Genomic DNA, 25,999 nt, shown 5'->3' with positions numbered 1-25,999 from the left:
ATACAGTCCCAAGAGCTAACATCCACCCAGACCACCTGAGCCTGTCCTCCTACCCTTCATCTTCAGGGTTTCTAGGCCCTGGGCCCCTCAGCATTCTCCCTCCTCACTCCTGCTGTGGCTCCACTCATTTCTCCCAACCCCTTGAGCCCTATGGCTGGCTATTTTGGGGACACAGTAACCCAGAATTCAATTTCCATCTGCTGCCACTACCTGCTTCCAAATGGCTGCCTTGCCTTCTGCACTTCTGGGGTCTAACTCCAGGAGGGCCCCCCGCTGCTGGCCGGAAGTCCTTCTATTCATCCCTTTCATTTCCTCTTCCTAATAGAGATAGCTTAAAACCTCTTCCATGCTTCTAGATCCTCAAATCCACCTCTTTCCCTTCTTGGCAACTAAGCTCAGGTCCTATGTTACAGAAAAACTTGAGACCGCATCGCATGCCTGAGCTCCCTCAACCTCCCTCTTCATAAAATCCTTTTGCATCATATCATTCTCTCTTTCTCAACTTATGTTCCTGAGACTGAAAATGGTTCTTTATCAAAGATGAAATTCTCTGCCTGTCCTGGCCATGCTGCCACTAACACGTGTTCCTACCTTTCTTTGCATTTCATTTTATTTTATTATTTTATTTTATTTTTGAGACAGAGTTTCCCTCTGTTACCCAGGCTGGAGTGCAATGGTGTGATCTCGGCTCACTGCAACCTCTGCTTCCCAGGTTCAAGCGATTCTCCTGCCTCAGCCTCCCGAGTAGCTGGGATTACAGGATCCCACCACCATGCCCGGCTAATTTTTGTAGTTTTAGTAGAGATGGGGTTTCACCATGTTGGCCAGGGTGGTCTCGAACTCCTGGTCTCAGGTGATCCGCCTTCCTTGGCCTCCCAAATTGTTGGGATCACAGGCGTGAGCCGCCACGCCTGGCCTTTTCTTTGCATTTTAGATCTTTCTTCTCCAGTGGCTCTTTCCTCTCGCTTCATAAGTGTACTGAAGAAATACTAGCTTGCTATGGAGTTACGTATTTTTCATTCCTGTTACATAATTTCACGTATCATATGGGTCTCCCTGTCTCTAACTAGACTTTACTCTCTCTGGCCTTAGGTGTGGAGGCAACCAAAAGAGCCAAAATCTTGGCTTTGAATTTCAAAGGCAAAGGTCCAAATGTAAGACACAGAGATTTGCAAGAAAGCAGGATGTTTCAAGAGTGAGTTTTCCAGCCAACATGTTAGGAGATAGGTTTCCTTAGCCATGGACGGAGAAGGGTCATAAAGGACAGCAGTGAGGCGAGAGTCTGCCGAGGGTATAAGAAGACGATGGCAGACACTGACGGTGGGCCCGGCAGTCATTCCCACCCCCTTCTTCCTTGTTGGCAGAATCCACTTTGTGCCATAAACGCTGAAAATAACAGGTGCTTGCGTTCCCAGCCTCCAGTGCCACCAGAAGGGTGGAGAAGGCCTTTGAGGGCTTTTACAAAGATTTCCTTCTCTGATAAAAAAAAAGAGAGATGAGGCTGGGCGTGGTGGCTCATGCCTGTAACCCCAGCATTTTGGGAGGCTGAGGTGGGTGGATTACTTGAGGTCAGGAGATCGAGACTGTCCTGGCCAACATGGTGAAACCCTGTCTCTACTAAAAATACAAAAATTAGCCGGGCATGGTGGCGGAAGCCTGTAATCCCCGTTACTTGGGAGGCTGAGGCAGGAGAATTGCTTGAACCCGGGAGGCTGAGGTTACAGTGAGCCGAGATCGCACCACTGCACTCCAGCCTGGGAGACAGAGTGAGACTCCGTCTCAAATAGAAAAAAAAAAAAAAGAGAGAGAGAGACGAGGAGGAATAACCCCCTCTCCCACCAGATTTGGGAGATTTTGTGCTGCAGCAGCCTTACTGCCGAGGAGGAAGTTGGGGAGTCCAAGTTCTTATGGGCATTGTGGAGATGCTAAATCAACCACGGAAGCACCCACCTTTGGATCCCTTGATATATAACAAGGTGTGTTATTGTTTAAGCCACCCTTATGCAGTTACATGGGGCTGAAAACATCCTATACCCCTTCTTGGAAAAACATGCCATTCTCAGGCATTGGCGGGGAGGTGGTAGAACTTCCAGATAGGCTGGGGAAATTGAGCCGTAAGGGGACCTTTGTCTCATTTCACAGTAAATGTCTTGCTTGGTGGTCCATTATGCAGAGCTCCCCTCTACCACATAGTAAGGGAATGGTAAGAAAGAAATGGTTGTTTGGCTTGTTAGAAAAGGCGTGAGACTCCACAGATCTCACGTTTCCTTAGAATGGAATGGGTGAGTAGCCAAACTTTTCCTCTCCAGAGCAACAGGAAAGTCAAGGAGAAGAAGTCAGACCTGAAGGGGCTTTGGTGTGGAGGAGAGGACAGAGTGGTGGCTGCCACCCACACTCATGGCTGTGGAGGTCTGACGAGCTCTGAGGTCCAGACAAAAGAGGTACATCCCAATAGGGACAGATGAGGCCTGATACCTCTTACCATCCCTGATGCTACCCAACCTGTCCTTCCAAACATGGATGCAACCCCAAGAAAAAATGAGGAAGGGAAACTCTGAATTGCCTGAGAAAAGCCTGAATCGATGTTTACCTTGAACTGAGTAAAATCAAACTCCCTAACAATGGGTGTAATAGGGGCTTGGGCCAGAAAGTTAATTTAGTTATAGAAAAGTGAAAATTTATTCTTTTATATATTAAATACTTGAATATGTGTACAAAAATCTATCTTAAAGCAAAACAAAACATAAAACCCATCTTATCTTGATCCTGCTCTCTTCCAAAGCTCTCCATCCTCTTTCATTTCTTCACCATTAAACTTTTTAAGAGAATTATCTATGCTTGGGGCCTCCGCCTCTGTGAAATCTGCTTGTTCATTAACCCCTTCTCATCTGGCATCTGGTGCTATGCAAACCTGCTATCCAACAGGTCCATTATTCAGAAGTCATTTATTGAACATACACTTTGAATTGTCATTTTTTTTCTTTTTCTCATTTGGAAAAGCCAGTTTGATTAATGAATAAGGAGCCTCACACATGTTCCACTGACCCTTCAGTTGAATCCAAACCCAACCCACCCTCTTTGCCCTCACACCAGCTTAACCTCCTGGTTTGTGAGCTCCAAATAGGTTCAAGACTCCAGGGTCATGTTTAATTCTGTTTTCCTTTTCCCCATCCAACCCACTTCAGGAGTGTTGGCTTTTGGGTCTACTGCAGATGGTTGTTGTGAAAGACAAATGAACCAGGTCTGTGTGGTTCTTAACTAGAAGTGTGCTTCAGAATCACCTGTGTTAAAACAAATAAAGGCTAAACACAATTAAAAAAAGGACACCCCTAAGTCCTACTCCAGGTGGACTGAATCAGAATGTGGAACCTGATCAGAATATTCTCTCCCTCATCGTGCTCTGTGAACTGACCAGAGAGGACTCCCGCATTGTTCTCTGGCAGTTTTCTGTCTGCCTAGCCACATGGGAGCTGGTGGCTAGGCAGACAGGAGCCTTGCTCCTCAGTCTTCTCAGCATCCAGCCCGGGGCTGATTGGGTTGAATGTGCATCTCCGAATGCATCAAATTGATTGTATCTTTGTATTTTTATTTTATTTTATTTTTCTAAGACAGGGTCTCATTCTGTCGCCCAGGCTGGAGTGCAGTGGTATGATCTCAGCTCACTGCAGCCTTCACCTCTCGGCCTCAAGTGATCCTCCCCCTCAGCCTACTGAGTAGCTGAGACCACAGGCATGCACCACCAGCTTGGCTAATTTTTGTTTTATTTTTTCTAGAGACAGGGTCTCACTATGTTTCCCAGACTTGTCTCAAACTCTTGGGCTCAAGCCATCCACCTGCCTAGACCTCTCAAAGTGCTAGGATTACAGGTGTGAACCCGGCCCTTTTTTCTTCTTTTAAAAACTAGGGACAGGGTCTTGCTCTTTCACCCAGGCTGGAGTGCAGTGGTGCAATCATAGTTTACTGCAGACTTGAACTCCCGGGCTAAAGTGATTCTCCCACTTTGGCCTCCCAAAGTGTTGGGATTACAGGCTTAAGCCACCATGCCTGGGCGAAATGGATTGTATCTTTAAGAAGTATCTAGCCTGCCACGTAATTTAGGACATGTGTTTGAGCCATTTGATCCTTCACATGATGGATCTGGTGGTGGAGATGGGGGTTTCTAATGTACCACTGTCCCCTAATATATTAGGTTGGTGCAAAAGTAATGGCAGAATAATCCAATAATCCATCAGAAATTGGTTTTTGGACTTCGAGAAGATGTATACAACATCATTCTGAACTGACAGCCTCAGTTCAGAGCCCTCCTGAACCACAATGGCTTGTGAGGCACAAGACGCTGGCTCACTCATTCGGCCTGGTCCACTTACTTACTCTAGCGTCCATCCCTAGTCAGTGGCAGGGCTGTGGTTGGCTATGGTCATGTATCAGTTGCTCGTCCAGAGGACGTCCAATCAGTTAGTTGGCCATTCATTCATTCATTCATGCAGGCATCCAGTTATAAAGACATCCATTCACCCACTTAACAAAATCTGCTGAGAGCCTACTACGTGCTGGGAACTATTTTCACATCGGAGACAAAACAGAGGGTGACATGAAGAACACGGCCCACTTGGAGCCTACGGAGATGGGGTTGAGCGGTTTCGCAGGAGAGCTCCCGCCCCGGAGGATTAATGCCCAGCACCTGGCTCGTCCTCCCCACGCCCCTAGCTCTTCTCCTGCTTTGCTCCTTCCAGCTGGGGCTGAGCATGGGGTCCCAACCCAGCTGGTGAGAAGCTCGAGGTAGGGATGAAGCGGCGAATGGAAAAGGTGACACGAAAACAAGGATGTAGCGGGAATGTTGTAGGAAAGGTGGCGTGGAGAGGCGACACTAGCGTGGCCGGGAGCGTGTTTCCAAGTTGCTGCGAGCATCCTCTTTGGGGGAGGGGCAGGAAAGGAAAGGAGGGGAGGGGGACGGACGCGGCGAGGCGAGGAGGGGGAGATCCAGCCTCCGGGCGCCGCAGCTCGGCCGCTGTGCCCGGGAGGCTGGACTCTTGGGACGCCGGCGGCGGCCGCAGGGCTGGCGGCTGCTGGGCGCGGGGCGGCGCGGCGGGGGCGCGCGGCAGGAGGGGCTGTGCGCGGCGCGGCCCCCGAGCGCACCCGGCCTGCCGAGGAGCGCGCGCCCGGCCGGGCTCGGCGCCGGTTCCCCGAGCCTGGGCGGCCGCCGGGCAGCCCCCTCGTCGGACCATGGCGACTGACAGTGAGTGCGCTCCGGCCGCGGAGGCCAGGGGTGGGGGGAGGCCGCGGTGCCCAGGGTGGGAAGTTCTCCGATTTCAGAAGCTGCCTTTGTGCTGGCTCGCGGTAGCAGCGGCCGGGTCCTTCTCCGCTCATCACCCTTGGCTGCCTGGCGGGGCTTGAAAGGGCAGGTGGCCCTGGCGGCGCGCCCCGCGAGGGATGTGGCAGAAGGGCGTGCGCCCGACGCCGAGGCCGAGGGACCCTCGATGCCGTGTGGCAGCGGGGCCTGGCATCGCAGCCCTTCGCGGGCACTGCCCCCAGGCCCAGAGCCAGCCTTCAGCGAGCCGAGCAAACGAAGGCACTGCGCGTTTTTGGCGCTGTGAGTTCAAGGTTCGCCTCGAGTTCTGGGTCGGGTTTGTGCGTCTGCCTTCTGGGGATCAGGGTGGCTTGCAGGGCTCGGCTGCCCGGTGGCCCACGGGCTGTATTCGCAGCGGGCAGCACAAGGCCGGCTGGAGACCGCATCTGGTTACCATGGTCAGTGGGTGGGAGGAGTGCCTGGAGACATTAGGTTGAAAATCTGAATGGAAGCATTGGAAGGCGCTGGGTTGGCCTGCTTTTGGCATCTTGGCACCGCTGCTCTTATGGCTCAGTGCCTTTGGAAATTGGAATCCCGTCTATGAAAACTGGTTAAGTTAGTTGCATTTGAAGCCAGATACGTATTAGTGAAGCTTCAAAGGGAGTTCAGAGTAAAACCAAGTCACACCTGCCGTACCTAGCATCCAAGGTCCCTAGCACAGGTTTGGCACATGTTACGGGCTTCATTAGATGAGTGAATGGGGCTGGATGTGATGGCTCAGGTCTGTAATCCCAGCACTTTGGGAGGCCGAGGCGGGAGGCTCACTTGAGCCCAGGAATGCGAGGTTGCTGTGAGCTATGACCCTGCCATTGCACGCCAGTCTGGGCCACAGAGGAAAAAAACAAAAATCGAATGGTGTGCTGGCTACAGAGGCCCTTTGGAAGGTATTTTTTTTTTGAGAGGTGAGGAGGAAAAGAGATGGGAAAATGAGATGTCAAAATTTCTGCAATAATTTATTATCTTTCTTGTAAACAATTATCCCAGCCAAGAACACAGCTTTAGGATAATGTGGAGAGCTTGAGTTTTTGTAGTCAAACAGACCTGTATTTTATCTCTCTAGAATTCACTAGCAGTGGGACCATGGCACTGTCCTCAGTTTCTCTAAATTAGGACAAGGCTGTCATTCATAGCTCTTACAAGCGATGGGCACACAGGTGGCCTTCAGTAAATGGTGATTGTCCTCTCCCTGCTGTTTTGCCGTCATCTGATATGTGTGGGGATACCAACATGCTCTCCTCCTTTTTAAAGAGAAAAATGTTGATCAGGTGTTTCCAGTAAAATCAGCTAATTTGGGCCAAATTTACCTTTCCTCAGCTCTGTTCATTTATACAAAGTGTGATTCGGTTCGTGTGTGTGTGTGTGTGTGTGTGTGTGTTTGGAAAAAAAATTATGGTTGAGGCTTTACTTAACAAAGTAAGACTCAACAAAGAAGGAGATCATGAGATTTGGCCTTATTGTATTATTCATGAAAAACAAAGGCAAAGGGGTTCAAAGTATCTACCGGCAACTGTGCATCACACACATGCAGTGGGACACTGTTCTGCTATTTATTTTCTTATGTTTTGGTTAAGATGACACATTTAGTACCCTAGAAAAATAAACTGAGATGCTTCCATACCAATTTATTTAGATTGACGTTTCTTCTACTTCCTTATATGGTATACTCAACTGTACTGAAGAATCAAACTTTTGCCCGTTGATTTTGTTTATGAAAAAATTATGATGATATTTGGCCATCTCAGCTCTTGAGCAGTTTTTTAGGCTCAATCTTACGTTCTTTCTTAGCTGAGATGGAGATAGAAATCTGAAAGCTTTCCAAACTGTGGAGAAACATTATTTTCTCTTTGTTCTTATTCAAAAGTAATGTGAGAGGCTTACTATGTGTCCCTACTATCAAAAGGGAGAGAAGGAAAGTATTCTCAGTGTCTTGAAAAATGTCCCACAAAGCTTGACCACGTTTGCAACCCGAAGTCCCCCAACCTTCTGTTAGCATGGAGATGATTCTGAAAATGTAGAGCCCAGGGCTTCTCCCAGATATAGAGTTCTTTAGTTAGCTCTGGTTCTTAGTCCTAGGTGCATGTTAGAATTACCCCAGAGAGCTTTAAAAAAGACCCTGGCATCAGTATTTTTAAAAAGGAGGTCTTAAACTTTAACATGCATCAGAGTTGCCCAGAGGGCTTATTCAAACAGATCGCTGGACTTCACTCCCAGAGTTCCTGATTCAGTAAGTCTGGGGTGCATCCTGAGAATTCACATTTCTAACAAGTTCCAGTGATACAGGAACTACTGTTCCTCTGTCCTTCTCCTTACCTCTGCAGGTGAGGAAGTGACAGGTGAGAGGCAGGTAGGAACAGAGTGATGATCACTTCTTTAGCAGTCCTGTCTTGTCACCATGCAGTGACTACATGACCTGGATAAGATAAATCAAACCTGGGCACAATATTGCCTTAGGGCTCATAGCTGACTGCTTCCCTCAACCCCCATTTTTCTCCCCCACAAAATTTCCCCTTGAGGGAAAAATTGGTTCTAAAACCAGGCGAAATCCAAGTGTTCTATTCCAGTCATTTCTGGAGAGAATCCAGAAAGACCTTCTATATGAATGTAGCATGTAAATTATATAAAATATGGAGATATTTTTAAAATATTTGCCTGGAAACTTATAATGTTCACAGAAAAGAACATAGCCAATAGAAAATGCTCTTATATCTAGATAGCATGCTGTCTAAGGGAAGATTCCAGAGGAGAAAAGGAGAACTCGAGAGCTTCAACTTGGTTTTCAGTAAGTTATCATGAAATCGTGAGGAAATTTGAGATCCTAGTCTGTTATATAAAGTGGTGGTACTTGGGTACTGAACTATTTTCATGATTTCCTCAGTGACAAGTATTCCAGATAATATTTTGTTTCCAGAACACAAAAGTAGTGAAGCACTACTTTTCCTTTTTTATTCCACTTATGGCATATGTTGCATTATTAGTACTTCCTTTTATAGGTGTTTAGTTTTGAAGTCACTTTAGTCTGTTTGTAAGAATTTCTTAGGAACAGCCAGGCATGTTTAGGTAATGTTGGAAACATCTAACTCTATCATACCCCAGAAATCTTAGCAGTTTTCAGGTGGATGTGTCTTTGGGGCTGTGACAGATGAACATTTGGTATTGTAAAAGGAGACATCTGTCCCCGTTTGGGTGCTCCTGGTTTCCTGGCTGATCTTGTGTCATTTTTGCCTGTTGCATCACAGGCTGATGTTCCTGCCCTGCAGTTGGTCTCCACCAGCAGCCACTTTTTCCCTTCTTCTTTCTTGTTGGCAACCTGCAGTTTCCTTTCTCCCCATCCTGTCTATTCCATCAGCAATTTCCACTCAGTGCTCAGTCCTGGAAGAGGGTGGGTGGGGGTCGGGGATCAAATATAAGCCCTCAACAAGTCCACCTTAGAAACTAGTGCTAAACAGTGACTTGAGATGTTCAGGATTTCAGATGCTTAGACTTTAAAAGAAAATTGCTTCACTTTAGCTGAAAATGGACAGAAAATCTTGAGTTAAATGATTTCTAACCCTAGTCATTATTAAAAAGTTTATAAATGATGCCAACTAAAAAATATAGACAAAGAGTTAGAAAATTACTACTTTGAAACCATCATAGCAATAATTAATTCAAGCAAGATTCATCCATGGATGCTGAACTGTTGTGTGAAAATTTTAAGAGGAACAGAATTATTTACATTGTTAAAGAATTTCCCCCAGGGCAACCCATTTCTTTAGGATCCCTCTCTGCTGCAGAGAGCTCTTCCTTCTTTCTTAGTTAAGAACTTCCACTCTTGGCCGGGCGCGGTGGCTCACGCCTGTAATCCCAGCACTTTGGGAGGCCGAGGTGGATGGATCACGAGGTCAGGAGATCAAGACCATCCTGGCTAACAGGGTGAAACCCCGTCTCCACTAAAAATACAAAAAATTAGCCGGGCATTGTGGCGGGCGCCTGTAGTCCCAGCTCCTCGGGAGGCTGAGCCAGGAGAATGGCGTGAACCTGGGAGGCGGAGCTTGCAGTGACCCGAGATCCTGCCACTGCACTCCAGCCTGGGTGACAGAGTGAGACTCCGTCATAAAAAATAAAAAAAAAAAAAGCATTTTCCCCAAAGATTATTTATTAATTGGAAAATGGGGGGAAAACCTGGAGTATACTAACTTAACCAAATAATCAAAGTTAACATTAACAATAATGGGGCTGGGTGTGGTGGCTCATGCCTGTAATCCAAGCACTTTGGGAGGCCGAGGCAGGTGGATCACCTGAGGTCAGGAGTTTGCGACCAGCCTGGCCAACATGATGCAATCCTGTCTCTACTAAAAATACAAAAAATTAGCTGAGTGTGGTGACAGGCGCCTGTAATCCCAGCTACTTGGGAGGCTGAGGCAGGAGAATCGCTTGAACCCAGAAGGTAGAGGTTGCAGTGAGCTGAGATCACGCCATTGCACTCCAGCACTCCAGCCTGGGCAACAAGAGCAAAACTCCATCTCCAAAAAAAAAAAAAAAAAAGAAACAATAATGGGACAAACTGATATCGTGTACTTCCTGATAGGAAGCACCGAGGAGGACACAATGCCACTTATTGTGCCACAAATGTATAACCTGGTTCTGATCATGAGGAAACATCAAAGGCAAATCAAGAGACATTCTATAAGTTAATGTCATGAAAGATGGTTGAGACACTCTTCAGATTGAAGAAGACTAAAGAGACCACTAAATGCAATGGATGATTTCAGGTTATATCCTATATCAGGGAAAAAATGTGGCAAAGGACAGTATTGTGATAATTGGTGAGATTTGAATATGGCTTTTATATTGGATAACAGCATTGTATCAGTGTTAAATTTGATATTTTTATTGTGGTTGACACGGGACATGATATCTGCACCTAAATGTCAAAGGCTTTAGGAAAAAAGGATATATGCCTGTATGTGTGCATTTATGTGTATATGTGTATCATATGAGAGAGAAAGCAAATGTGGCCGAAGGTTAGCATTTGGTGAATTTAGGAGTTCCTTGTGTTATTCTTACAGCTTTTCTGCGAATTTGGGGGAGGGAGTTTATAAATGAAAGCACCGAGCTATTAATCTGTATTCTAGGCTTTATGGTCTAATACTATTCAGTTTACTTTTTGAAATAAATAACGTTGGACTCCTAATTCTGTTGTGAAGTGATAATGTTAACAAAACATTTTATTAGGGAAAATTTCATATACACAAGAAGAGAGAATAGTATAGTGAACCCCCACGTATCCAGGTCACATAGCTTTAACGAGCATTGGCATTTCACCAATCTTGTTGCATCCATCTCCACCTCCACCCTCACTTTTCTGGGAGAGGCATTTTGAAGGCAAATCCAAGACATCATGATGCTTCACTGCCCCTCTGTTTATACTTCCCTCCTCATAATCCCCAGGCTTTTATCAGACTTCAGTAGCAATTCTGCAATAAGAGATGACAGCAGCCAGGCGTGGTGGCTCACGCCTGTAATCCCAGCACTTTGGGAGGCCGAGGCGGGTGGATCACGAGGTCAGGAGTTTGAGACCAGCCTGATCAACATGGTGAAACCCCATCTCTACTAAAAATACAAAAATTAGCAGGGCGTGGTGGCACTCATCTGTAATCCCAGCTACTTGGGAGGCTGAGGCAGGAGAATCACTTGAACCTGGGAGGCGGAGGTTGCAGTGAGCCGAGATTGCCTCACCGCACTCTAGCCTGGGTGACAGAGTGAGACTCCGTCTCAAAAAAAAAAAAAAAACAGCATTTAGATATTATTAATGTTATAGAATAGCAGAGTTCTGAGGAATGTACTGATTTGACATATATGGGCTGTGCACTTGTTTTAAGTTTGAAAAGCTGACTAAGCCTGGGTAACTATAAACAGTGTAGAAGAAAAGGTCTGTGAACCTGCTTGTTCTTGTTTTGTTTTCTAAACTGCTCCTCCTGTTTTTAAACCAAGAATTAAATTCTAGAAGAAAACATAAAGGTGGTTATGGTGGCAATATTCTCAACTGATTTACCCAGTTGATGTTATCTTATTGAAACATTCTAAGAGTAAATCAGCATAAATAATTCCATACTGTTTGAATAGAATTCCTGTGTTTTCATTTCACCATGGCATCTTTGAGTGGGTAAACCCAGTGAAGCTTTTTCTTGACCAACCTGAGTTTCTAAATGAATGTAAAATTTGGTCTATATGTTTTATAAAAGAAATAAGACAGATATCTTGGGAGGAATAAACCTTCCCTTTTCCTGAGTATAGTAAATTTGGATGACATTTGTCCTTTTAGGTCAGTAGAATATTATTTATTCATTAACTATTATTTAGCATTATGAATGATAAGATGCCTATTATGCCATTTAACGATTATCTGTATATTAAGATGATAATCAAACTCACTGACAGTGCTTTCTAGTAGATTAGAGAGGTATCTGAAGCGCACATTACAAAAAAATTTTATGCACAGCTGTCAGCCTTCCATTAAGAATTATACATATCTGATTTTAGGTAGTTTAAATTTACGGATGGATATTACTCCTTTAGAATAAAATTTTCTTATTGTGAGAATATAATATTCTTCTTGCTTCTAATTTTAGGAATATAATAAGTCACATTCTATAATTTTACTCACAATGGAGCAAAGATTGAGAGACATAAAATGATTTTACCCACCCTGCATGAAAATGCCCCTGGTTTATATACTTAATTCAAAAGTGCACCATAAACATAATCTACCAATTACAAGTAGGTTTTCAATTGGCTTAGCTCAATAGAAATTGCAAAAGATTGACGAACTGAGTGTGGTATGGTGGAAGAGAACACAGGCCTGGTTCTAGAGGTGCCTGAGTTGTGAACTCTGGCCCTGCCACTCAAAGGCTGGGTAATAGGTAAATTGTTTAACTTCCCAGAGCCTTTGGCTTATTCCACTCTGAGGAATTATAAGGAGTAAAGGAGATGGAACAGAGTTGCTGGCACAACATATGCATTAATAAATATCTGTCCCTTTACCTGCTACAAGATCCTTCCCGTGGCGTGTACCTCCCCATAGGGTGTACCTCATATTATGAGAACAATCTGACTCTCAGAAACAGGGTGCCTAGTCATTGATTCCATTTTTTGTGTGTGAGGAATATAAAATTAAGAAAAAGTGATCTGCGTACAAATGTAAGACTAGGGAAGAGAATCTAGGACAAGCACCCAAAGGTGCAGAACTCAGATTTTAAATAGAAGTAATAATCGTGTTTTCTTCCCCAATGCTTATTGTTTTGTGCAAGTGTACTTGTACCATGAGCATGTGGATTTGTGAAATGTGCACACACACAACTTGTAGAAACCTTGGGAGAGTTCACTGATGAGCTCTGAAAAGGGCTACGACAGCTACCTCTTTGATTTAAGAGCCAAGAGGGTTTTGAGCACTTCTCCGCTGATGTGCATTTGGCGATCTCTCTGGGCTTCGTGGCCTACCCCTCTCAAGAATGACCGATGGATGGCTATAGCACTGGGTGGATATGCTTCAGGCTACCTCTTCAGAGTGTTTTTTTTTTTTTTGGGACGGAGTCTCGCTCTGTCGCCCAGGTTGGAGTGCAGTGGCACGATCTTGGCTCACTGCAACCTCCGCCTCCTGGGTTCAAGCGATTCTCCTGCCTCAGCCTCCTGAGTAGCTGGGATTACAAGTGCCTCCCACCATGCCTGGCTAATTTTTGTATTTTTAGAAGAGACAGGTTTTCAGCCTGTTGGCCAGGCTGGTCATGAATTCCTGACCCCAAGTGATCAGCCCGCCTCATTTTTCAGAGGTGAATGCCCTCCTGGCTCTGAAGTTTTATAAAAGCCCCTTCAATGATGTTGATAAGCCTGAAAAATTTCTGGCTGTTCCATTATTGAGCTTTAAAAAAGCTTAATATGCTAGTAATACTAATACATAAATGACCTTGTCTCCACTGGTCCTGACCTTAGCCATCCAGCCCTTCCTTCTGGGAGTAGCCTTTCTCTGTCTCAGACATCTGCCCTGGGATCCTCCCCCTGCCCATGTTGACATTCTCCGTCTCTCTTGCTTCCTAGCTCTTGCTCTAACTCCCCATACCTGCCAATCTGCTTTTCCCTTTGGTTTCACTATTCTTGGTATTTTGGCTGAGACACACCAGCTCTATTAGTGTCAGGTTTGCAGAGCCCTCAGCAGCTGGGCTGCCTTCAACAGCCCTCCCTTTCTTCTCCACAGGAAAAAGGTAGAGGATGACCCCTCTCCCCTAACCCCATCATCCTATTTCTTAAACTTTTTAGAAGTGCATTACAATATCTTTCCTAACTAGTCCAAATCAATTGTTAGATTTTAGTGGTGATAATTAGAATCACAGTCATATTTTCTACAGTGTTTTTTTTATACTCCCCTAAATTTGTTATCTATTGCTGCATAACAAATTACCACAAAGCTAGTAGCTTAAAAAAACACTTATCTGTCATTCCACAGCTCTGTAGGTCAGGAGTTTGCTGGCTGCAATCAAGGTGTCAGCTATGGCTGGGCTCTCATCTGAAGGCTTGAGTGGAGCAGATCCACTACTGAGCTCATGGGCATTGACAGGATTCAGACTCTTGCAGGCTGATGGACTGAGGGCCTCAATTTCTTACTGGCTTTAGCTAGAGGCTACCCTCAATTCCCTTCTATGTGAACCTCCCAGTATGGCCTCTTGCTTCATCAAAGCCAGCAAGGGAGAAAGTCTCCTAGTAATAGAATCATGCAAGTGACATTCCATCACCTTTGCTGTATTCTCTTGGTTAGTAGCAAGTCATAGGTTCCTTCTTAACTCAAAAGGAAGGGATTAAACAAGGGTGTGAGTACTAGGAGATGGGAGTAATCATAAGCCATCTTAGAATCTGTCTGCTATACTCCCCATGAAACTTTTATATCTACTTCTTCAATTAGATTTTTATTTGGAGTATTACATTTCCTCTTTAAGACTTTAGATATCATTGGGATGGTGTACTAGTCAGGGTTCTCTAGAGGGACAAAGCCAATAGGATATATCTATAAAAATGGATTTATTAGGGGGGAATTGGCTAACACGATCACAAAGGTAAAGTCCCAGCATATGTCATGAGCAAGCTGGAGAACCAGAGAAGCCAGTGGCATGGCTGTCACAGAGCCTGGTAGCATGGCTCAGTCCAATTCCGAAAGCCGCAAAACTGGGGAAGCCAACAGTACAGCTCCCAGTCTGAGGCCAAAAGACTGAGAGCCTCTAGGAGCTTGCTGGTACAAGTCTAACAATCCAAAAGCTGAAGAACCTGGAGTCTGATGTCCAAGGGCAGGAGGAGAAAGTCCTGCTCTGGCAGGGAGAGAGAGCAGAGAGTGGATCCCCCATCTTTTCCCCCACTCCTTCTTTGTCCTAGTAGGACTGCCAGCCAACTGGATGGTGCCTATCCACATTGAGGATTGGTCTGCTTCTCTTAGGCCACTGACTCCTGCATCATTCTTGAAACACCCTCACAGACACATCCAGAAACACTGCTCACCAGCCATCTAGGCATCCTTCAATCCAGTCAAGTTGACACCTACTATTAACCATTGCAGGTGGTAAAGCCTGAAATAATTGCCTCCGTCAGAGAAGAAATTGTTCTCTTCTTTCCAACCTGAGAGCTGTTGCACTGTAGAAACAATGGTACTGGAAGGGTAATTTTTGGTGTTCGAGCTGCTATTGGGGAAGTCCATCTGAATAAGAGGCTGCTGTGGTGAGCTCTGAAGAAGCAGAAGGCAGTATGCTTTGTGAATTTTATGAAAACGTTACAGATTTATAAAAATGAAAACACTCAAATTGTCTCATTTTTGGAAAAATTAAAAAACACAGGAAGTCAGGATGACACTCTGAAACTCAGGTTGAAAGTGGCTAAAGGGCACAGAGTGAGACAAATGAGGAAGAATGATACCAAAGAACAACTGTTTTTTCATGGGAGAAAATGGATTGTTTTAGGGTACCTTGCCAATGTGTGAGACATTATATGGGGATAGGGTATTACTTAAAGTTTTAAGGCTCTATTTTTTTTTATTATTTATTTATTTATTTTTTGAGACAGAGTTTCATTTTTGTCGCCCAGGCTGGAGTGCAGTAGCACGATCTCAGCTCACTGCAACCTCTGCCTCCTGGGTTCAAGCGATTCTCCTGCCTCAGCCTCCTGAGTAGTTGGAATTACAGGTGCCTGCCACCATGCCCGGCTAATTTTTTGTATTTTTGTAGAGGCGGGATTTCACTATGTTGGCCAGGCTGGTCTCGAACTCCTGACTTCGTGATCCTTCCACCTCAGCCTCCCAAAGTGCTGGGATTACAGGTGTGAGCCACTGTGCCTGGCCTATTTTTTTATTTTTAATTTGTTCTTAAGAGACAGGGTCTTACTCTGTTGCCCAGCCTGGAATGCAGTGTAAAGTTTTAATATGCTTATGTTGTATACTCTTAATGATTTTATCTACTTCAAGCTATTGCTTTGCACTTAAAAAAAGCATGATAGAGGCTGGTTGTGGTGGCTAATGCCTGTAATCTCAGTACTTTGGGAGGCTGAGGTGGGCAGGTTGTTTGAAGCCAGGAGTACAAAACCAGCCTGGCCAACATGGCAAAACCCCATCTCTACTAAAAATACAAAAAAGAAGAATTAGCTAGGTGTGGTGGTGCACACTTGTAACCCCAGGTACTCGGGAGGTTGAGGCAGGAGAATCGCTTGAGCCTGGGAGGCAAAGGTTGCAGTGAGCTGAGATGGCACCACTGCACTCCAGCATGGGTGACACAGCGAGACCCTGTCTCAAAAAACAAAAAGCAAACATAATGTGATAGAAATCTAGAAACTGGACAGTGACTGACTGCTTTATGATACTGTTCCATGTGACAATAAGCTGCTGATTGAATTCTTGCTTTAAGATGATTGTCTTAGAGTTTAAAATATGAAACTATTCTCAAGAGTTTGGTTAATGGAAAGTACTGATTTGATTCCATGTCCATTTCTTGAAACTCTGAACACTGTTTGTAATCAACTTAAGACTATCCCACTCTTTATGAAGTCAGTTGGATCCTGGAGACAAACATTTTAATTTTATCGGAGAAAATTGGTCTATATAAAATGAATACAAAGAGAAGAGTCTGAACTCACTTTATTAAAAAGGGTTCTTTTCTGCATTGTGGCCCGAGTCCCATGCTGTTCTGTTTTCTCTTTGAAATCTTTGTCAACTCTCCCATTCAGAATCCGTCACTCATTTTATTCATATCTCTTATATACTTTTTCTTGTTTGGCCTTATTCTAGTCTATATTCTCCTTGAAGGAAAGAACTACTTTGCAGATATTTCCTCAATTTTGTTTTCTATTGAATATGCATGGTGACGGCTTATATATAATAAGCATTTTATTTTATTCATTTATTTATTTTCGAGGTGGAGTCTCGCTCTGTCTCCCAGGCTGGAGTGCAGTGGCAGGATCTTGGCTCACTGCAACCTCCACCTCCTGGGTTCACACCATTCTCCTGCCTCAGCCTCCCAAGTAGCTGGGACTACAGGCGCCCGCCACAACGCCCAGCTAATTTTTTGTATTTTTAGTAGAGACGGGGTTTCACCATGTTAGCCAGGATGGTCTCAATCTCCTGACCTCGTGATCCACCCGCCTCAGCCTCCCAAAGTGCTGGGATTACAGGCGTGAGCCACGGTGCCCGGCTATAATAAGTATTTTAATGTTTGCCCAATTCATTCTGTTTATCTACTGTGAGGCTGCCATTTTTTCCTGCATCCCATCCTTCACTCCAGCAGTTTCCAAAGTGTGAACTCAAGGTAATGGTGGTCCCTAAGACTTTTAGAGGGTCTGCAAGGTCAAAACTACTTTCATAATAATAAGAATGTATTTGTCTTTTTACTCTCATTTTATTGAGTGTACACTAAAATTTGCAGAGGGGGCATGAGGAGCTATGACTTCATCACCCTGTGGCTAATCAAACTTGTGCTTGTATATGCTTCTGTTTTAAACATTTCTCATCTTTAATTTTGAATGTGGTAAATATCAATAAATAAAACAAAAACTAAAGTGCTTTGGGGTCCTTAAAATTTCAAAGTAGAAAAGAGCCCTAAAACCGAAAAAATGGAAAACCGCTTTTAGTCTGTCATAGGTTATTCTGGAAGAAATCTTCCACTAGCATCTTGAAAAATGAAGTGTGATCCTTGCTGGTTCTTTCACATTTGAGAGTGGGGCACCAAAACAGCTTGTAAGGGCAGGGTTGTGGGCTGCTTTACTTGCTGTGTCACTTCAGGGTGGTTATTCAGGATTCCATTTCACTGTGGCCCCCTCTTGGTATTTGTAGATGTAGTAAGTCTTCACTTAATATAATTGATAGGTTCTTAGAACCTGTGACTTTAGGTGAAACAACATACAACAAAGCCAATTTTACCATAGAGTAATTGATGTAAACAAGAGTTAAGTTCCTGGCTGGGGCTCATGCCTGTAATCCCAGCACTTTGAGAGGTGGAGGCAGGTGGATTGCTTGAGCCCAGGAGTTTGACAACAGCCTGGGCCACATAGAAAGACCTCGTCTCTACAAAAAGAATACAAAAATTAGCCAGGCTTGGTGGTGCATGCCTGTAGTCCCAGCTACTTGGGAGGCTGAGGTAGGAGGATGGCTTGAGCCCAGGGACACTGAGGCTGCAGTGAGCTGAGATCATGCCATTGATTCCAGCCTGGACAACAGAGCAGGACTCTATCTTAACAACAACAACAACAACAACAACAACAACGAGCTAAGTTTCTATGGTGTATTTCTGGTCACAAAACTTCTAAATAAAGACCCCAAGCCCTTTAATATTAAACATTGAAATAAACGTGAGCTACATATACATTTAAGAAAGATTAATAAAAACAAGTAAGATAATTATTTATCTAATTTTTGGTGAATCAGTGAGTAATAGTGGCTTGTAGTGTGGTGGGCCAAATCAATGAATTAACTTTTGCAGAGTGAAAATTGTCAGGAGCACTTCCTGCCACCCCATAGTTCAAAAAGCAAACAAGGGCTTGCTGAGTGCTTTCATAGTGCATCATTTATTTTTGTGCATTGGTATGATTATCATATACTTTATGAATTTTTATTTTATAATAATTTGTTTTTATTTCTTCATTCATTTTTCAACTCACTTATTCCCATTCAGGGTTGTGGGTGGCTGGGGCCTGTCCTGGCAGCTCAGGTACAAGGTTGGAACCAGCCCTGGACAGGATGCCATCCCATCTCAGGGCACTCACACACAGCCACACTCACTCACACTGGGACCATGTGGACATGCTAGTTCACCTCATGTGCACATTTTTGGGATGTGCGAGGAAACTGGGGTACCCAGAGAAAACCTGTGCAGACATGGGCAGGACATGAACTCCACACAGACAGTGGCTCTGGTGTCGGGAATAGAGTGTTTTGTTCTCATCAAAACGTTATAACAAAACAACATTATTTGAGAAGCTGCTGTATTTTTTCTGGGCCCGGTAATCTTCTTTACAGTTGAAGATTCCAATTTCCTGTCTCTGTCTCTCTCCCTGAAAGTGCTCATGGGCATAAGCCTAGTTGTCATTATTTTGCGAATCCAGGAGGTGAAGAGGCCTGGCAGACTTCCCTTTTATTATCATGGACTTGTCCTGAATGCTCCATTTTTGGTACAGAACCTCATTCTTGCCACGTGGGATGCCTGGTTTCCAAACCCACAGCCTCTCTGCTTTTATTTCTCCAGAAATTAAACAGAGGTCCCTGTAGACGTGGTGTATTAGTCAGCTGGGACTCCCATAACAAAATACCACTGTCTGGGTGGCTTAAACAACACAAATATATTTTCTTACAGTTCTAGAGGTTATAAGTCCAAGACTGAGGTGCCAACAGGGTTGGTGTTTGGTGAGGCCAAACACAACTTATAAATACCCCAACCCTTTTTAATATTCCTGGCTTGCCGGTGGCACCTTCTTTCTGTGTCCTTACCAGGGTGGAGGAGAGAAAGCTCTCGTGTTTTTTCCTCTCTATGTAAGCCCACCAGTCCTATTAAGTTAGAGTCCCACCCTTATGACCTTATTTAATTTGAACTACCTCTTTAAAGGCCCCATCTCTAAATATAGTTGTATTCGGAGGCAGTGGAGTCAGGGCTTCAACATAAGAATTTTCGGGAACATAATTCAATCCATGACACTTAGGAAGGGAATAGTCCTCTGGCTTCATTGTTGGCTGCTGGATCTGGTGGAGGCTTGGCTCTCCATACATCCTTTCTGCCAATTCTCCTGTTTTCAGCCCTATCTCTGTTCCCCACCTTCTGAGGGAACAGGCACTTACAATGACAGAACCATTCTGGGATTCTGCTGCATGAATCAGCTAGCCTGTTGTGGCATTTCCCCTGTGTAGGTGCCTTGCAGAGTGAAGAAAGATGGTGAGACATAGTTTCTAGCTATATCCTTCTCATCTTCCAAAAATGTGTTGATCTTTCTCATCTGCTACTGTTTCTCCCTTGCTCTTTTTGTCGATGTTGGTTTTTACCTTAAAAAAATACTTTTATCTATGAAATCTGAGGCGCAGCAATAGAAATAAAAGCATGTGTTCAGTCTGCCATTTTACACTGGAAATGAGTCATTGATAGAATAATCAATGCTATTATTGTTAACCAAAGGTACATTGCTGGGATAAGACCTATTGGTCATGATTTTTTTTTTTTTTTGGTTATTCTATTTTCCCTTCTCTATCTTATTTTGGATTATTTACACATTTTTGATATTTTATTTATTGCCATATTTTGTATGTTTTTAAGTGGAGTAGGAACTACACTGCACATACTGAACTTCTCACTGTCTACTTAGAATCAATATTTCACCACTTCAATGGAATATATAATTCTTACCACCATATAAGTCCCTTTATCTGCTCCTCTATTTTTAGGTATATATTATATTCATATTCTCTCATGGGCCAAATTGTATACACCCCAAATTTATATGTTGATGTACTAATCCTCAGGACTTCAGAATGTGACTGTATTTGAAGCTAGGGTTTTTAAATAGGTAATTCAGTTAAAATGAAGTTAAAACGAGGTCATTAGAGCGAGCCCTAATTCAATATGACTAGTGTCATTATAAGAAGAGGAGACTTGGACGCAGACACAGAGAGGATCATGTGAAGACACAGGAGGAAGATGGCCGTCTACAAGCCAAAGAGAAAGGCTTCAGAAGAGACCAACCTTGCTGGCACCTTGCTCTTGGAATTCTGATCTCCAGAAATATGAGAAAATGTTATTGTTTGAACCCCACAGTTTGTGGTACTTTGTTATGGTAGCCCTAGCAAAGGAATACACATACTTTTTGCCTTCAAGAATCAAACATATTTTAAAGAATTCATGAGAAGAATGGTTTATTATGTTTACCAAGATATTTATCATCTTTGTTGCTCTTCTTTCACTCCTGATGATCCAGATTTCTCTTATAATATTTCCCTTCTGTCCAAATAACTTCCTTTAGCAATTCTTTTAGAGTAGGATTGCTGGCAACAAGTTTTCTTAGTGTTCCTTCATCTAAAAATGTCGATTTCCCTTTTGATCTTGAAGGACATTTTCACTGGTATAGAATTCTGACTTGACAGTTGCTTTATTTTAGCACTTGAAAAATGTGCCACTTCCACCCCAACAAAATAATCATAGGATCTGAAAATGTGGTGCAGATTTGGTAGAAATGGAAAAGAAGAAAAACACATAGAGTTATACAGATTGTTCTGAGTGTAAAGGAGAATCGGATCCTATCTGATACCATAAACATATAAATCTGAATACACATCTCAGACCCACTACGTGCAGTGACAGTTTGTCCTTTGGCTGAGGGTGAAGACCCTGACTACTCTCAGACAGACAATATAGATCAAATTCTTTTTCCTTATTCTCACTTTAAGGCTATTCCTAACATTGATAGGCCCAAAGCAGGTGCACAATCATGGAAATGTTAGGGAAAACACCACCACCAATTGGACCAGGAACAAAACACTGATCATAAAGTCTATGGGCTTAGACAGACGTTTGAAAAAGATAAGAACTGTAATGAAAAAATAAGCCATTATAAACCCAATGCTATTTTGCATTGGAGAATATATTATATTGGACAAAATAAAGTTTGCTGAAACCTATTTCCTCATTTTTATAATAATATCTACTATTTAGTGTTGTATTTCATGAATGATATTTTAGTAGAGTTGTTGGCATTCTGCTTGACATATATTTAAGTATAAATCTATTAATAGAAAAGAAAAAGTGCCACTTCCTTCTGGCCTCTATAATTTTAGATGTGAAATCCAGTGTCATTTGAATTGTTATCCCACTATGTACACTTTATCATTGCTGTCTGACTGCTTTCAAGATTTTTTTATTGTCTTAAATTTTCAGAAATTTAATTATGATATGTCTGGGTATGGATTTCTTTGGGTTTCTCGTGTTTGAAGTTTAGTTAGGTTTTTCAATCTCTAGATTTATGTCTTTCCCCAAATTTGGGATATTTTCATTATTTCTTGAAATAGTTTCTCAGTCCTGAATTCTTTGTTATCCTACTGAGATTCTGATAACAAAAATGTTAGATTTTTTTGTTATTGTCCCACAGCTCCGAGTCTTTGTTCATACCTTCCTCCTAAACTTGTCTCTCTACTGTTCAGATTAGACAATTTCTATTGATATATTTTCTTTTCTTTGTTTTTTTCTTTTATTTTGAGACGGAGTCTTGCTCTATCGCCCAGGCTGGAGTGCAATGGTGAGATCTTGGCTCACTGCAAGCTCTGCCTCCCGGGTTCACGCCATTCTCCTGCCCCAGCCTCCCGAGTAGCTGGGGCTACAGGGGCCTGCCACCACGCCCAGCTAATTTTTTGTATTTTTAGTAGAGACGGGGTTTCACCGTGTTAGCCAGGATGGTCTCGATCTTCTGACCTCGTGATCTGCCCGCCTTGGCCTCCCAAAGTGCTGGGATTACAGGCGTGAGCCACCATGCCCGGCTTTATTGATATATTTTCAAGATCACTGATCTCTTTCCTCTGTCATCTCCAGTCTGCCATTAAGCCCAGCTAGTGAGTTAAAAAAAATTAAGTTACTGTATTTTTCAGTTCTATTATTTTCAATTTTGTTCTTTATATTTTGAGTATTTTTCTGAGCCCACTGGTTTTTCCATTTGTTTGAAGAGGGTTCATAATTTCTTGGAGCATTTTTATGATAACCGCTTTAAAATCCTTGTCATAAATTCCAATATTTGTGTCGCTTTGGTGTTTGTGTCTGTAGATTGTCTTGTCTTTAAGATTTTCCCTGTTCTTGGTATGATGAATAACTTTGATGAATAATTTTGGATTGTGTCCTAGACATTTTGAGTATTACATAATGAAACTCTGGTTTAGAGGCAATCAACCTGCTTGGACTCAAAACTCATGTCTTATTCACTTTTGTGGGCTGTGGCTTGAATGTTGATTTAGTTTTTATAGCCTGTGCCCTGCTATTCTGACCTGTTCTATATAGTGTGTTATCCATAGGTGAATTGAAACCTGTATGATATTTCTCACCATAATTCAGTTCCCAAAACTTTACTATGTTGACTCCAGTTGATTTCATGCATGGACCATTTAGGGGCATATTTAGGACTTCATACACAGATTTATAAGATTTCTTTATCCAGTCCCCTTTTCTCCATAATCCTTCCTCACTCTCTAGTCGAGAGGAGGTAGGGTGTTGCCTCTTGCTGTCCTTCAGTTAGTAAGTGCAGGGTGGTAGAGCGCTTCTCCCTGCAGTCCATGTGGGTTCTGTGGTCGCTATGCCATTGAAGAAAGGAAGGGGCACTGCTTCTTTTCTGATCCTGTCTTGGTTTAGGGCAGGAATGGTCAACAGAGCTCCAATCCATTCCAGTGAGGAGGGGAAGGCATGCTACTTCTGCTGTTAGTGCCAGGCAAGGATGGTCAACAGGGCTCTTCACAGTGCCTGGTGAGGATACAGAGAGATGCGGTTCTTTTGTGGTGTTTGCTTAAAATACAATGAGTATATTCACAAGGGTTCTGTCTTGCAGCACTGCCCTCTTCCACATCCTTTGGCTAAGGGGATGGATTCTCAACTGGGGATAATTTTATTCCCCCAGATGACATTTGCCAATGTCTAAGACATTTTTGATTGTCACAACTGGAGGGTTGTCACTGACATCTAGCCAGGGATGCTGCTAAATATCCTATAATACAGAGAACAAGATCCTACAGCAATTATCCAGCTCCAAATCAAAAGTGCCAAAGGTCAGAAGCCCTGAGGCACAGAGAGCAGACTTTTCTTGAAGCTTTTTGTTTTTTGCACTTACTCCATCTTGTCCAGAAATGAGAGTCCCTTCAACATTTTAATGTATTACTTTTTAGTCCTTTATCATCTATCACTGATGAGAATTATAATTTATTTTTAGATAAATTGTCTTCCTCTGGTTGATTTTAAGAATTTCTCTCTTTTTTTAATCTTAAATGTAACCATTACGGGTATAGGTGTGGATTTGATTTTATTTAGACATGTTCTGTCTTAATTCTCACTTTCTAATTCTGGAAAATTCTTAGTCATCTCTTTGAGTATTATCTCTCTCCCATTCCCTTCTTTCCTTCTTAGACCTCTTTAAACTGCCATATGCTGAAGCATCTCTTTCTGTGTTTCTTATCTGTTAACTATTCATTGATTCATATTCATATTCTTTATTTCTCCTTTTTCCCTTCTCCACACCTTCTCTCTGGTAATTTCTCCAGATTTTTCTTTCACTTCAGTAGTTCTTTTTTTTTTCTTCTTTCTTTCAGGTAAACTGGTCATTTATTAGCAGTGGTGCCGTTTGGCATAACGGGTTTCCAGTAAATAGGCATGGAGTTATAGTATGGAGGTGACAGAGCAAGGCTCAGAAGCAGGACAGCGTCTCTCACTTCTTCCACTCGTTCTTGTCATAGTCCCACTTGGCTGGCGAAGCCCTGCAGGGCTTCACCTCATGTCCAGCATCCTCTTGGTCCGCATGGCCACCCACTCTTTGTCAAAGGCGTGCGGGATGGGGCCGTACACACGGGACTTCTCCCAGATGATAATGAACGCCGTGAAGCCAAGGAAGAACGCGGCAGCGCCCACAACCGTCTTCCGCTCGTTCGCGCCCCTGTTCATCTCAGCAAAGCTCTCCTTGAACTGAATGCGATACAACTCGACTTTCCCATCCGTGGAGCGGTTGCTCCAGGAGGCCTTCTCCTTCTCCTTCAAGGCCTTCTGTCTGGCAGACAGGTGCTTGGCATGGGCCACATCGGGTAAGGGAGAGTCATGTCGATCCACATAAGCTGGGAGCGCATGGTCATCGCTCTTCACAACATTTCCGTGTGCTCGTACAGACACCGAGGTGGAAAATTGCTCCCTTGCCAACTAGGCTAAGTACCCTGGTAGCCAACATTCTGCCGCAGCTGCCCACCACCACCGCCCTCTATGCCCGGTGTCCCGCGACCCCAGTAGTTCTTTTTTTTTTTTTTTTTTTTTTTTTTTTTTTTTTTTTTCCGAGACGGAGTTTTGCTCTTGTTGCCCAGGCTGGAGAGCAGAGGCATGATCTCAGCTCACTGCAACCTCCGCCTCCTGGGTTCAAGTGATTCTCCTGCCTCAGCCTCCCGAGTAGCTGGGATTGCAGGCACCCGCCACCATGCCTGGCTAATTTTTTGTATTTTTAGAATAGATGGGGTTTCACCATGTTGGCCAGGCTGGTCTCCAACTCCTAACCTCAGGTGATCCGCCCACCTCGGCCTCCCAAGGTGTTAGGATTACAGGCGTGAGCCACCGCACCCGGCCCAGCCCAGTAGTTCTTTTTAAAGGTAGCTCTGTTATATTATTTAATCTAGCAGTAGTTTTGTTTTCCACTAATAATAGTTTTTATTTATAAAATTTTATTTGGTTATTTAAAATAAATCTGTCCCTTTGCCAGAGTATCTTATTCCTTCACCGTGGTTTCTAAATTATTTTAAAACTTGACTATTTTGTAGTCCATTTAATTCATCTATTGTTTTCACTTCTTAAGGTGTCAGTTTTCAGGTCTGCTGATTCACCCTCATGGTGATTCATTTCCTCCTGTGTTCTGTGATATTTAATTATGCTAGTTCATCTTCAGTGAGTTTTCCATAAGCTTTGAGCTGTAAAATTATTTATTTCAATCTCTGTCTGTAAGGACGGAGATTTTTATGTTGTGCTTACTGTATCCCTAGGAATTATGGTGGTCCTGGATCACTTTTTATAGTAACAATTCATCTTGGAGTATTAAAAATTGTATGGAGGAAACATTTAGACCCCTCATCCTGTGCAAGCCCAAAATTTCTATTTCTTATGGGTGGCTTTTTATTTATTTTTATTATTTTTTTTGAGACGGAGTCTCGTTCTTGTCGCCCAGGCTGGAGTGCAATGGCTCGATCTCAGCTCACCGTAACCTCCACCTCCCCGGTTCAAGCGATTCTCCTGCCTCAGCCTCCTGAGTAGCTGGGATTACAGGCATGAGCCACCATGCCCATCTAATTTTGTATTTTTAGTAGAGATGGGGTTTCTCCATGTTGGTCAGGCTGGTCTCAAACTTCTGACCTCAGGTGATCTGCCTGTCTCGGCCTCCCAAAGTGCTGGGATTACAGGCGTG

General features: G+C 43.5%; 1 protein-coding gene and 1 pseudogene across 3 annotated transcripts in view; one reads left to right on the top strand and one right to left on the bottom strand.

The window, feature by feature from the left end:
• The first annotated feature begins 4,621 nt into the window (after positions 1-4,621).
• Positions 4,622-25,999, top strand: part of SYT16 (synaptotagmin 16) — a 307,169-nt gene continuing 285,791 nt past the window's right edge. The window contains exon 1 of one of the 3 annotated variants that reach the window (XM_055289152.2): positions 4,622-4,779. Coding sequence is in view for 2 of the 3 variants with exons in the window: in XM_055289154.2 (XP_055145129.1) it covers positions 5,224-5,236 (13 nt within the window). In the remaining variant the exon portion in view is untranslated. Of the gene's footprint in view, positions 4,780-5,126; positions 5,237-25,999 lie in introns of those variants that run through there. The other 2 variants (XM_055289154.2, XM_055289153.2) reach the window with 2 other exon arrangements.
• On the bottom strand, positions 23,535-24,852 carry LOC129487792 (cytochrome c oxidase subunit 4 isoform 1, mitochondrial-like; annotated as a pseudogene).

This window comes from Symphalangus syndactylus, chromosome 8 (assembly GCF_028878055.3).
Source record: "Symphalangus syndactylus isolate Jambi chromosome 8, NHGRI_mSymSyn1-v2.1_pri, whole genome shotgun sequence".
NCBI classification, from domain to species: domain Eukaryota; kingdom Metazoa; phylum Chordata; class Mammalia; order Primates; family Hylobatidae; genus Symphalangus; species Symphalangus syndactylus.
Note: the sequence above shows the minus strand (reverse complement) of the source record. Positions and strands in the feature narration are given on the sequence as shown.